General features: G+C 38.4%; 1 protein-coding gene across 3 annotated transcripts; it reads left to right on the top strand.

Moving 5' to 3' along the window:
• Window positions 1-921: 921 nt before the first annotated feature.
• Window positions 922-10,540, top strand: LOC104143979 (fatty acyl-CoA hydrolase precursor, medium chain). Of its 3 annotated transcripts, XM_009674728.2 has the most exons (14): window positions 1,053-1,209; window positions 1,983-2,187; window positions 3,028-3,172; window positions 3,693-3,826; window positions 4,160-4,313; window positions 5,230-5,331; window positions 6,291-6,395; window positions 6,534-6,584; window positions 7,087-7,227; window positions 7,313-7,399; window positions 8,473-8,620; window positions 8,822-8,953; window positions 9,283-9,355; window positions 9,785-10,540. In XM_009674728.2, the coding sequence occupies exons 1-14, from the start codon at window positions 1,137-1,139 to the stop codon at window positions 9,957-9,959; spliced, it is 1,725 nt and encodes a 574-aa protein (XP_009673023.1). In that variant the 5' UTR covers window positions 1,053-1,136; the 3' UTR covers window positions 9,960-10,540. The 3 variants fall into 3 exon arrangements, with proteins under 3 accessions (XP_009673024.1, XP_009673023.1, XP_068812345.1); XM_009674729.2 differs by lacking the exon at window positions 6,534-6,584 and having other exon boundaries at window positions 922-1,209; XM_068956244.1 differs by lacking the exon at window positions 8,473-8,620 and having other exon boundaries at window positions 8,821-8,953.
• The last annotated feature ends 1,510 nt before the right edge of the window (window positions 10,541-12,050 follow it).

The raw sequence follows: 12,050 nt of genomic DNA on the forward strand, positions 1-12,050 counted from the left end.
ACACAGGACTATTACATGCTTAAAATATGTGCTGAACTGATTTAATGACTGCGAGGCTTTAAGGCTCACATAGCCGAAAACGAATGTGCAAGCACTAAAATGATCCGTAGAAAAGCTGTCTCTGACAACTGAGAATTCTCATGGTATAAAATTACAAAACATGGAGCCTTTCTGGGGCAAGAGCTACTGAGCCTTGCCAAAAAACACAGGCAGAGGCCAAAGCTTACGAAGGGGAAACACAGAACAAACATGACCGACTGGTTACAGAGGCAGATAATTTTTTCTATTGTGACATCTCTTCCTTGTCTTTCATCTCACACCCTAGTGATAGATGTGAGCCCGCATAGAAGTTTGGAAGTCCTGTAATTACCACCCAAATCTTTGAGTATTGCTCCCAAACTTAAAAAAGCTGAGAAAGCCTCTCTTCAGAGTTTATCAGTGTCGCAGACCTCTTGTTTTATATTAGATACCAAACAAAGGTTCCTGGACTCACCAGATTGACAGGCAGAGTACCCACCCTGCAGGAAAAGCTAAGATTTTTCTATTATTGCTTTGGTCACAAAGTGGCTTTCTTTTGTGACATGAAAAATCCCTCAGCTTTTACCTCAGTAAAGGCAGGTTTTTTTCAGGATTAGCATTTTGAATTTTGCTTTTTATGGCTATATTATGTGATGTTTATGTTGAGATATTAATACTGAAATGAAGTAAATAAATGTAATAAAATAACAGTAGTTTTCTTCCCTGGTCTCTTTGCTGTGTAGTGGGAGCAAATCCTAACTTAATTGTCAAAGATGATCATGTTACAGCAGCAGGAAGAATCCCCAGGCGTTACAGAAGACACTTCAGAGCATTTTAAAGCAAATAGCTGATGCCTGAGATTGCGTGAATAAGATTTAGAAGGCGCTGTAGATAGCCAGTACCAGACTGGGGAGGCCGTGCTGCCAGGCAGGGAGGGCTCCCTACTCCCACGTACAGACGAGCTGCCCTGCGCTCCCCCTGGGAGGCGTGGCTTACAATCCTGGTTCACAGCTTCGGTATTGCTTTTCCTAGTCAGTATTTGCCTTGCATAACATTTATACTTCACTGAGTATATAAGGCAACAAACTGAGGAGGTAAATGTGTGACTAGCTTGCAAAATGGCAACTGGGAAGAACACACTGCTGCTGTCCTTGATTCTCGCTGCCGGGGTCACAGCTCTTATAGCTACTGGTAAGCTTCAAAAATGTTTTCACTGTTGCCTTCTGTAAGGAGATAGACCGTATGCAGAACCTGCTCACTTTAGGGAATCCCAGCCTTGTTAGAGGACCTGGGCACCCAGCATTGCTGTACAAAAACTAAGTCTGGGTAGCAGATAGTTTTTCATTTCTTTTCAGTGATCCGTTTTCGGACATTTGCCGTATTTGCCTTTTTTACAAATAATGAAATCAAATACCTGTCCCAAAATCTTGTCTGCTGAGGCAAAGACCAACCTGGCACATTATTAATTTGGTATCTAGAACTTTCACACTGATTTTGAAATTAATCTTACCGAAATGTTAACACTATTTATGTATGCTGTACTATTTTCAGGCATATTGGAAGGGGTTTTTTTTGGCTATGCTATCAAGATTCGTAAAAGTATTTTGTGAATTCACAGATCTTTTTCTTAAGAAATAAATGCCTTTTCTTAACGAGAGCAATCTATTGGAGTTATGAATAATGACCTAGGTCAAAAGGATTAATATATATATGCAGTTATTGCTGTGTGTAGCTAATAAGATGAAACAGGTGATATACACACAAGAGATCATACATACAAAAACAATCAGAATGAAGGCTGAAATAATGTCAGTCACACTGATTCAAGTATTCGTTGAAGCCTTATGTATGAAAATGAATTGTTTAAGCAAATAAAAGGTGCATATTTAAGTAGCTACAGCTCTTAGAAACGCGTCAATCGCTTAGAAACGAACCACTCATGATTCTGTGTGCGCATCCCCCAGGACAAAACACAGAGCAACCAGAAGTGGTGACCAAATATGGGAGAGTCCGAGGCAACCAAATCAGAGTAAATGCAGCTGAGAGGAGCGTCAGTGTTTTTTTGGGACTTCCTTTTGCTAAGCCTCCTGTTGGACCATTGAGGTTTTCTGAACCCCAGCCACCTGAGCCATGGAACGGTGTCAGAGATGCCACTTCCTACCCACCAATGTAAGGAAATGACAAAACTATTGATCTTTTTAATGATTTTACGTTATATGCAGCTCCAGGATACTGATATATAGGGCAATCCAAAGTCACAGTGATAACTTCTATGGTGCCACCTCATTATCGCTTGCAATTGTTTTACAATGAATGCATTTTTGAAGATATCTTCATAAGGTGCTCTCTTTATTAAAAAGTGCTATCTAATAGGTGTCAGCAGTAAACTAGTAAGGACAAGCACTTGATCGATAACGTTTGGGGACATTCAGCCTTTGCTTAGTAATGTTTATGAACCTTGTAAGTTTGGAACAGAAACAAAAAGGAGCTAAGAAACGTTGGAATAAAGTATTAGAATAAAGTGCCTGGTGAGTCGCATGCTTGATAGCATTCGTAGGAAACACGGACCAGTTCTAGGCTGTACTGCAAGCATCTTACTCTGCCTCAGTTACTACCCTTCATTAGTGCCTCAAGCCTAACACCTACATGTACAATGTAACAAGCTTTACAAGGTGCAAAATAGTTGATTTGTATTTTCACTGAAATCACTTATGGCCATATCCATTTGCAGGTAGAATTCTGTAGTATCTTGAAACATGCAAAATTATATCTTCATGTCACTTTTCTACTCTATACTGTGGCTCCTTTATACAGATCTCATTAATGCCATGTCTGACTGGCAGTCAAAGGAAGAAAATATATAAAAAGTGAAAAAATATTTTATATTTTCTGTTGCCAACATCTGGAAATGTACTAGGGATCGATAGCTGGTTTGTACTTTACAGAGGAAGAAGCTTGGAGGTTCTCGTTATTTCTATTGCTTTTTTTTTTTTATATTTATTTATCCAGGTGTCTACAGGATAAAGTACAAGGACAGATTTTGTCAGACCTTGTTACTAATAGACAAGAAAAAGTTCCTCTCCAAATGTCTGAAGACTGCTTGTATCTAAATGTGTACACACCCACTTCTGCAGAAAAACAGGAGAAGCTACCTGTAAGCAAAGTCATTATAAAATCTCTGACAAACTTGATTGCTTTTGTGACTTCAAGGAACAAGTTAAGCCTAAAACTTCTAAAAGCTTCCCAAGGATTAAAATAACTTTACAGCAAACCTACAACCTGTATTATATGCAGACTTACAGGTGCAGTTTTCCAACATTAATCGAGTTTTATGCTTAGGTCCAGTAAATATTTGCTGAGGTTTAGAAAGCATACAAAAACCTATTTTACAAATAAAGTCTGATTGAGATTTTAAATAAGTAATGTTTGATTTCTTCTAAAAAAATCTCTGAAAAGTCAGTGGGCATAGGCATAATACAAATGTTTAATAAAATGAATGCCATTGTGTAAGACTGCAGATCTCATATTCAGAAGAATTCTACTATTTGTGAAATGCGATCTGAAAGAGTTGCGAGTGGAATAGCACAGAGTATTCTGTTTTGTTTTATATTTAGTCTGTATCACAGGGACCTCTCATCTGTGCTGGGTTGTTAGTTTGTGTTTTTTCTTTTCAGGTCTTTGTATGGATCCACGGAGGTGGGTTAGTTTTGGGAGCAGCTTCATCATATGATGGTTCAGCATTAGCGGCCTTTGACAATGTGGTGGTTGTAACAATTCAGTACAGATTAGGTATTCTTGGATATTTTAGGTAAGATATTCTATCTCAGTTTTTGCTAAGTGACTTCTAAAATAAAGTGTGCAAAACCTTTGTGACGAGATGTGCACAATACTTACTTATAGAAAGAAACGACATGTGTTTTAATTACATATGCAACAGCTGGGAACAACTTAAGTGTGTCAAGTCAAATTCAGAATCTGTTCTTGTTTGATAGCTAGACTTATCTCAACCCTTCCTGAGCCATTTCTGGTTCAGTTATGTAGAGAGGCTCTTTGGCAACTGATTTACTGTACCTCAGATTTTATTTATTTCCCCTTTTTTTCTTACACCAAGCATTTAAACAAACCTATTCTTTCTTTGCAGCACTGGTGATGAACATGCCAGGGGTAACTGGGGTTATTTGGATCAAGTAGCAGCTCTTCAGTGGATTCAGGAAAATATCCTAAATTTTGGAGGAGATCCAGGATCCGTCACTATCACTGGAGAATCTGCAGGAGCAGTCAGTGTTTCTGCCCTTGTAAGTTCACAGAAATCATGAATTTTAATCACTCTGAAAAAATACCATCCGTGTTCATTTTTAGTATCTGCAAGAAAAGTCAGGGAGAGATAAGCGATGATTTTATAATAAAGCACATATCACTTCAGTCTATAAGACAACACGAAATAAATGCAGCTTCTGACTGATGAAAATGGTCTATTCCCAAATCTTCTAGTTCAGACCAAAATGTGATTCCTCATCTACTAGTTTGAATTCTGGGGTTTTTGCAAGAACTGTAAACACAAAATGTATCCCTTTGAGAAAAGTCCTTTTAGAGGATGCCCTATTGCCTATTTCCTGTGTGTTGACATTCACTCATGCAAAGTTATTCAGTCTAAGTGAATAGTTGTGATAATACCTGAACTAGATGTACATTTTGTGACCCAGTGATGATGTACACTTTTTATATCAATACTGAGCACATTGAGGTACATTTGAGGTACGTGTAAAATTAAGAGGCTCTTCTTCAAACTCTCACAATTTGGTAGAAAACGCATAACGAAAACAAGTTTCAGTGATACACATGCATTAGCAGTAATTCCTCTTTGCTAAGCTCCTGCCCTCTGGCAAATAGTTGTTTGTATCCCTGCTGCAGCACAGCCAGACTACGCTGGACACAGACATATTCAATCCATATCTGGCTTGCAGTGTAGTTCCATAAAGTCTTGGAAGCAGGGTGCTATGGGAGGGAGAAGGACAGGCATGAACTCTTGAACCTGACATTGCTGCCAAAGCCCTTTGCATAGTTGAACTATGACCAGAGTCTACAGAACAATAGTCTCATGGCATTTGTTTTCAAAATGTCTTAAAAGGCAATTCCTGATATTGAAATTCTTAAGTCAGTGGTCAGAACACAGTGCTTGTCATACTTGTAATGCTTGTTCTTGCTTTTCAGGTCATATCTCCTCTGGCGAAGGGCTTGTTCCATAAGGCCATCTCAGAGAGTGGTACTGCAGTTAGGATTTTGTTCACTGAGCATCCTGAGGAGCAAGCACAAGTCTGTGATATTTTTAAATATTTTTCCTGATAATTTTGCATGTTGTTTATTCAAAAAGTGGAACTAGATTTGTTTTCCTGTGAAACCACATCCAGTCATTATAGACAGCATTTCTGTATGCAGATAAGAAATACACGTTTAATGATGTTTTGTTTTTAAGACACCCAAATATCCATACATGCCTGAGAGAAAGCAAAAGACTAAGGAAGTAAGACAGAGAAGGCAGAGAAAAGCATGAAATGCAAAGAAATTCATTACATAGTCTTCAAGAAAAGCTGAACTCTATAATTTTTGCTGGAAAATGGTGCCAGACTCTGAATACTCTTAATGCTCCTCCTATTTGATTCCTGTCATGTTCAAAGAAGCAAGATCCATAATTCAATTTATGATTAAATAAACAAAAGAAGAGCTTATTTAAACCCTGCTTTCTCCACTTAGAAGAAACAACTTCCAGGAACCTCAGTTTGCTAATCCAGGATATAAAAGAGGCAATGTTACAATGATCTCTGTCACTGTAATGACAGCTGAGAAATGATCTTATTCGACCCAAAAAAACTGCACATCGTTAAGAAGGTGTAACATGCTCTTTGTTACCATCTACACGGTTGCATTCTGAGGATGCATCACTGCAACTCCTGTATGTCATCCTGCCTTCTATGCCAGTATGTTATTTGCAAGGATGCCATACCTTGTTCTGTATCAGAACATTTTAGAGGAGTATGTTCTTGTCTTTCTGCTTGCCCCACAACATGAAGGGTTATGAAGGCTTCTTATCCTTGCCTCTGCAGTTCTGAACATGTCTGGCTCTGATGGTCCTTGCTGAGAAGTTTAGACGTCCCCCTGCTGGGATCTCAGAGTCAGTGGCACATAAAAGCCTTTTGCCAGAACTGTATGGATAATTATAAGGATATGGATAATCAGTAAAAGAAAAAGTGACTGTCTGTTTTTACTGATTGCAGAGAATTGCTACTGCAGCTGGTTGTCAGATATCCAGTTCAGCTGCAATGGCTCAGTGCTTAAAAGACAAAACAGAAGAAGAGCTAGAACAAATAACTCTGAAACTGGTAGGTGAAATTCTACTTCTCGCATTTGAGTGATACTTCAAATGTTAAGGTAACAGCTATCATAAATGCTCTCTGTGTGTTGTAATGCTAGGAGAACTTGAAGTGAATGTAATATCTGACTCTTCTTGACTTTTGCAGGATTTCACAAAGCTGCAGTTATGCCATACCTCATTTGAAAAATGTGAACAGGTTACTTCCCTCTCTTTCTATATTGGCTTTGAGCTACTGGCGTTTTGCTGTCATGCTCTAACAGGGAAAGAAGAGTGCATGAAATGTCACAATTTCTCCTGGAGAACCTAAAAAATTAATATCATATGTTTAAGGCCCAACTCAAAATTTCTCATTCTAATACTAACTTCCCAGTTCCTTTGCAGTCTCAGCACAGAAGTTTTCCCCCATTGCTCCACACATCTATAATAGGATTGAACTAACAAAGAAGAAATGTATATTGGACAACATCACCTACATTTAATGACTATTCAAAATGTAATTTTAAGGTTAACATAACTTTCTGCCCAGTGCAGCATATCTATCAGGGAAACTTAAGAGATGGCTTGAATACTATTACTTCTTGTAATTTCACTTGGCACTTACTCTGTTTTGCTTTGGAACTGCATTAAAAATCTGAAAATATTTTCTAGAAGCATAATTAATGTATTAATGAAACTTGCTTTTTTTTTTCCCCCCTCAGCATCCTCAGTTCATCAGTGCATCTGTGGATGGTGTATTTTTTCCTAAGAGTCCCAGGCAATTACTATCTGAAAAAGTGATCAATGCAGTCCCATATATAATAGGAGTAAATAACGATGAATTTGCATGGATACTTCCTAGAGTAAGAGACTTATGATGGCTTTCTTTATATATAATTTTGTTAATATAAGACTTCCTAATACAAATATATTCTTTCTATCATGCAGATGATGAAATTTCCTGATTTCGCAGAAGGTCTGGACAAAGATGTTGCACGTCAAGTTTTACAGAACACATTACTATTTCCTTTAATGGTAAGATACTATTTTCAGAATAACCCAATGCTGCTTCTTGACTGGGCTCGTGCTATATTTGTGCTCCTGCAGGGGTATATTTTAGAGGCAAACTTTGTGGTGTGTGACAGCTTCCTGCTGTGGAGCCATAATTCCCAAACGGGCAGCTGACACGGTTCTAATTCCTATTGCCCCTAGCAAGTGATTAATACAGAAAATGTGCTGTAAATTTAGCTGATTCTCTCCTAAATGCTCCCTCTTTTATAAAAGGAATTCTGCAGAAATCGGTCTCTTTTGACATTTTAGATATCCTGTGTTATCCAAGGCATCCGCATGGTACTGGCAGGTATTACACAAGACTATGGTACGCACAGGCCCTTCTGAAGCAGCAGCTGGAGACTAGAAAGGATACCCTGAGACGTTTAAAAAGGCTCTGAGAAATCTATGTTTAGGCATTTCAATTTTTGCTTCCTGTAACTTAGAAAGCTCTTAGCTTTCTGCTTCCTGGGTGCTATCCTGAAACTGCTGAATATAGAAAAATCCAGATAATAGGAAAGAACTAAGCACTTACAATTACTAAGCACTTGCTTACAATTACATAAGAATTAAGGACTTACAGCCTGTACTTGCAGTGATCATTCAGAGCTACAAATATCTGACATAAACTTGAGCTGGTAGAGCCCAGGCTTGTTCCAAAAGGGATTAATTTGCAGCAATCTATAATAATAAATGAATTTTATGAAATCCAACAGGATTTCCTTTCTTTCATGAGGGTTATTTCCACAGAAGGCAGAATAGACTACAATATCTATTCATCAGCATCACTGAGCGATATCTATCTGAAGATGTTAGAGGGGATCCTTTGTGATGTTTCAAATCTCCTTTCCCCGAGAATATCTGTATCTGGTAATCATGTAATTCCCAGTTCTGAGCTCTGAGTTCTTTCCCCACTCCAGCACAACTGGGAATTTTCTCTGAAAGAAGGTAGTGTTCGGGGTTTAGTCAGGGACGTGAAGACAGCACACTCATTTAATGCTGCTATTCTTTTTAATGTTCATCATAATTACAGGAAATATCTTTTTGTTTCATTTTAGGGTATGATTGCTGATTTTGTTGATCTAGTATACAATGAATACATAAGGGATTTAGAGAACCGTATTCAGGTGCGAGATGGGCTTCTTAATGCAGTAGGAGACTTTTTTTTCGTTTTTCCAGCCACTGAAGTAGCTAGATACCATAGAGGTGAGTCTCTAATTCAGCATCTATTTGAGGAAATGTAGAATTCCATTCTAGGGTGTGTTTGGGGGTAGTATCCATCAAACTTTCATTATCAAAAGAACTGATTTGTTTTTGTTTTATCAAAATAGCTCTTGATGAAACTTTATCATCTTTGGTGGCGTGTATTTTCAGCAGAAGTAGCGCTCTTCTTTTATTTTCTTTTAGATGCTGGCAACCCAGTCTACTTTTATGAATTTCAGCATCGATCAAGTTCAGCTGCAGGTGTTGTACCAGAGTATGTAAAAGCAGACCATGGAAATGAGATTGCCTTTGTCTTTGGAAAGCCATTTTTAGCCGGTGATGTATCTATGCTTGCTAAAGAATTCTTTTTAAGGCATCTTTAGTAGTAGTGGTTACTTGAGTGCTTTTAAAATAGAATTTGTCTTTCAGAAACATAAGAATCAAAATATCACTTTTCTGTCTTTTACTGTCTTTTTTTTGTTTTTTTTCTGGAGTTGCTTTTCATGAAATCCTTCATCTGCAGTTCTGTCTTAGAGTCTGCTCATGTAAAACCCCCATAGCTCAGAATAACAAGTAGAACTGTCAACAGTTTATTGGAATTGATTTAAGTGCTGTTTTTTGATTACTCATTTTCTAATGTTGCAATTTCATCTCTCAATTTTCAGGAAATGCTACAGAAGGAGAAAATAAACTTAGCCGAACGATTATGAGATACTGGACTAACTTTGCTAGAAATGGGTGAGAATCAGAATGCTAATTACAGCTAAAGTTTTTGCCTGTGCTGCCTGAAACGCTGTAGCGATACTTCTACATTTTGTGGTTCCACAAATTCTGCAGAATTTAAGATAAATGCTGAAACAAATTGTTGGTATTCCTAACAATTCCAAGAAAAACCTTATAAATGAGCCTGCATCCCAAAAAAAGAAAAAAAAAAAATCCAAGATCTATTACTGCATCTGCAATGGAGCTTTAGGTCCAGAACTCTAATGGCAGTTATTAAATGTTTGCTATTCCACTGCTGAGCATTTTAATAGAAACATCTAACTATTCAGATATTAGAATCACATAATCTGGGCTCCTGTTAGTTTTCTGAAACAGGGAGCCTGAGCAGTCAGAGCACAATTGACAGGCAAATGGAAAGCTAACTTTTCACTATGCTCTTTCCAGAAATCCCAATGGAGAAGGCTTGGTGCATTGGCCGCAATATGATCTGGATGAAAGATACCTGGAAATAGACCTAACGCAAAAGGCAGCAAAGAAATTGAAAGAAGACAAAATGAAGTTTTGGTCACAGATCACAAAGCAAACCATGACAGAAAGGACAGAACACACAGATTTGTAAGAGTGGCAGAGGATGTGATTTGCTTTTAAAACCTGAAGTACAGCCAAACCAAATTAGTTTGTCAGAATGCAGAATTTACTAATCAGTTTCTAACTCACTGTTATGTAATTTGTTGTCATGATCACACTGACAGGAGAGAATCAAGGGAAATTTGGAATGTTCATGGGACTAAAAATCAGTATTTAATGAAGGAAGTGGAAAAAAAAAAAACCAATCTTTCAGATGCAAACAGACCATAGTATCTATGCAGTGGCTATCAAAACTGAATAATTCTCCTGAGAGAAGGGGGAACAGGAAGAAAATTGGCTAAGACATTGAAATTCATAAGAAATTATCTATGCAGAATGTGTCATAAATAGCAGAATATGTCATATATTCATTTCCCTCTTCTCTCAGAACAGACTCCTCAGTTGTCATTCCTGCTTCCACTTTGTTTACTGGAAAAGCTTGTAGGGAGCAGAGCAATATTCAGTCCTATGATAAAAATATCTGTGCGACAGCCTCAACATCTCACAAATTAGGACAGAAATTCTCTATTTTCTTGTTTTATAAAATGTAATAAATAAATGTTACTTCTGTTTTGTTTTGTTTTAGAACTTCCTTTTCTTTCACCTAACTGATGCAGGCTAATTCCAAGGGTTTGTTGTGAAAGTTTCAACAAAGAAATGCATAAAAGTGCAAACTGTGGGAACCATGAGGGCTCTATCTTCCATGTACAGCACGGACAGGGTGGGACTGACCGGCCCTAGCAGCAGGGCATCTTCCTCTGCACCTGGGCCTGCCCAGCTGCTGGGTTGTGCAAGCCAGTCAGTTGCAAGACAGGGACTTCTGTAAATTTGTCATTTCTCTGAGACACAGCCTGGCAGCCCAAGCTGTCCTCTGCAACAAGGTGGCCTTTGCGAGCCGCCCAAAGTGGTACTTTCCTTTGGAGGCAAAGCTGCAGAGGACAGGTGATCTGCACACAGAAACGATCCAGCAAGTCCAGGACACAAACATACTTATTATATTTTTAAGTTAAAGCATCAATTTGCATAATCATAAAGGTTTTCCTGCTCTTCTCAATGAGCTCTGTTGACAGCACTGCTGGTTTTGGCTACGTAGCTTCCGATTCAGGGCTGGCCGGTTACCTGGACCTCATTGCCCCAAAGCATGGGAAGAATGAGAAGGAGAACAGAAGCAAGTGCGTGAGCCAGCAGAGCAGCAGCTAGCCAGTCATCTGATCTCGCACTGAAGTGGATGAAGAGTGCTCACTCAAATGGCTATGCTGCATAGCAGTAATTTCAGCAAAAGTGTGGCTGGAAACAGTTGGTGATTGCAGTGTTGCTTAGGGTAAGTTGCAATAAGGCAAACCATTTCTGCAAGATTATCTGGCAGTGATGTCAGCAGTGTTTGCTGATACATAAATCTGTAGAGGTTTAGTTACACCGGTCTGAACTTCTCTCGAGTACTTTTTCCTTTAGTCACTTGTTTGTTCAGCTTGAGCTGGGTCTTAATGTATTTTAGAAAATTCTGTTTCCGTTTGCCCTGGGAATGACTAGGGCAGTCACAGCATCTCAGCCACCAGAGCAATAACCTTCGGAGCAGTTTTTCCACCTATGTCTACATTCTTGTCTGCAATAAAATTCACAAACTGAGGAGTTATCTTCCTGTTCTTTTCCCACAGATTTAATATTACAGTATAAATAAACCAGTGCTTGGAATTTGGAAGCAGTGCCAGTACCTGCAAACAGGTATAGCATACATAAAAATGTGATTAGAAAGGTGCGTTTCATAAAATGCTGCTTAAAACTATTCAAGACACTTCAAAACTTCAGAAACCTGAAATGGATTACATTGGTAATGTCTGCTTATGATTGGGCAAAAGTGTCTACGTACAAAAGGTTAGAATTGCTTGATATTTCTTCAGGTGGTTTTAGCGCACACACAAAATATCTGAAGTGGCATTTCCTGTATACTGAAACAAATGGCCAATTTGGATATGGACTTCTCCATGCAATCAAAATAATGCAAAGAATGGTTGCTCTTTGACACTTCTGTATGCTCTGCCTTGTTTAGATTACACCTAGGAAGTGAAAAACACGCTCAGTTTAT

This window comes from Struthio camelus, chromosome 10, assembly GCF_040807025.1.
Source record: "Struthio camelus isolate bStrCam1 chromosome 10, bStrCam1.hap1, whole genome shotgun sequence".
Lineage (NCBI taxonomy): Eukaryota > Metazoa > Chordata > Aves > Struthioniformes > Struthionidae > Struthio > Struthio camelus.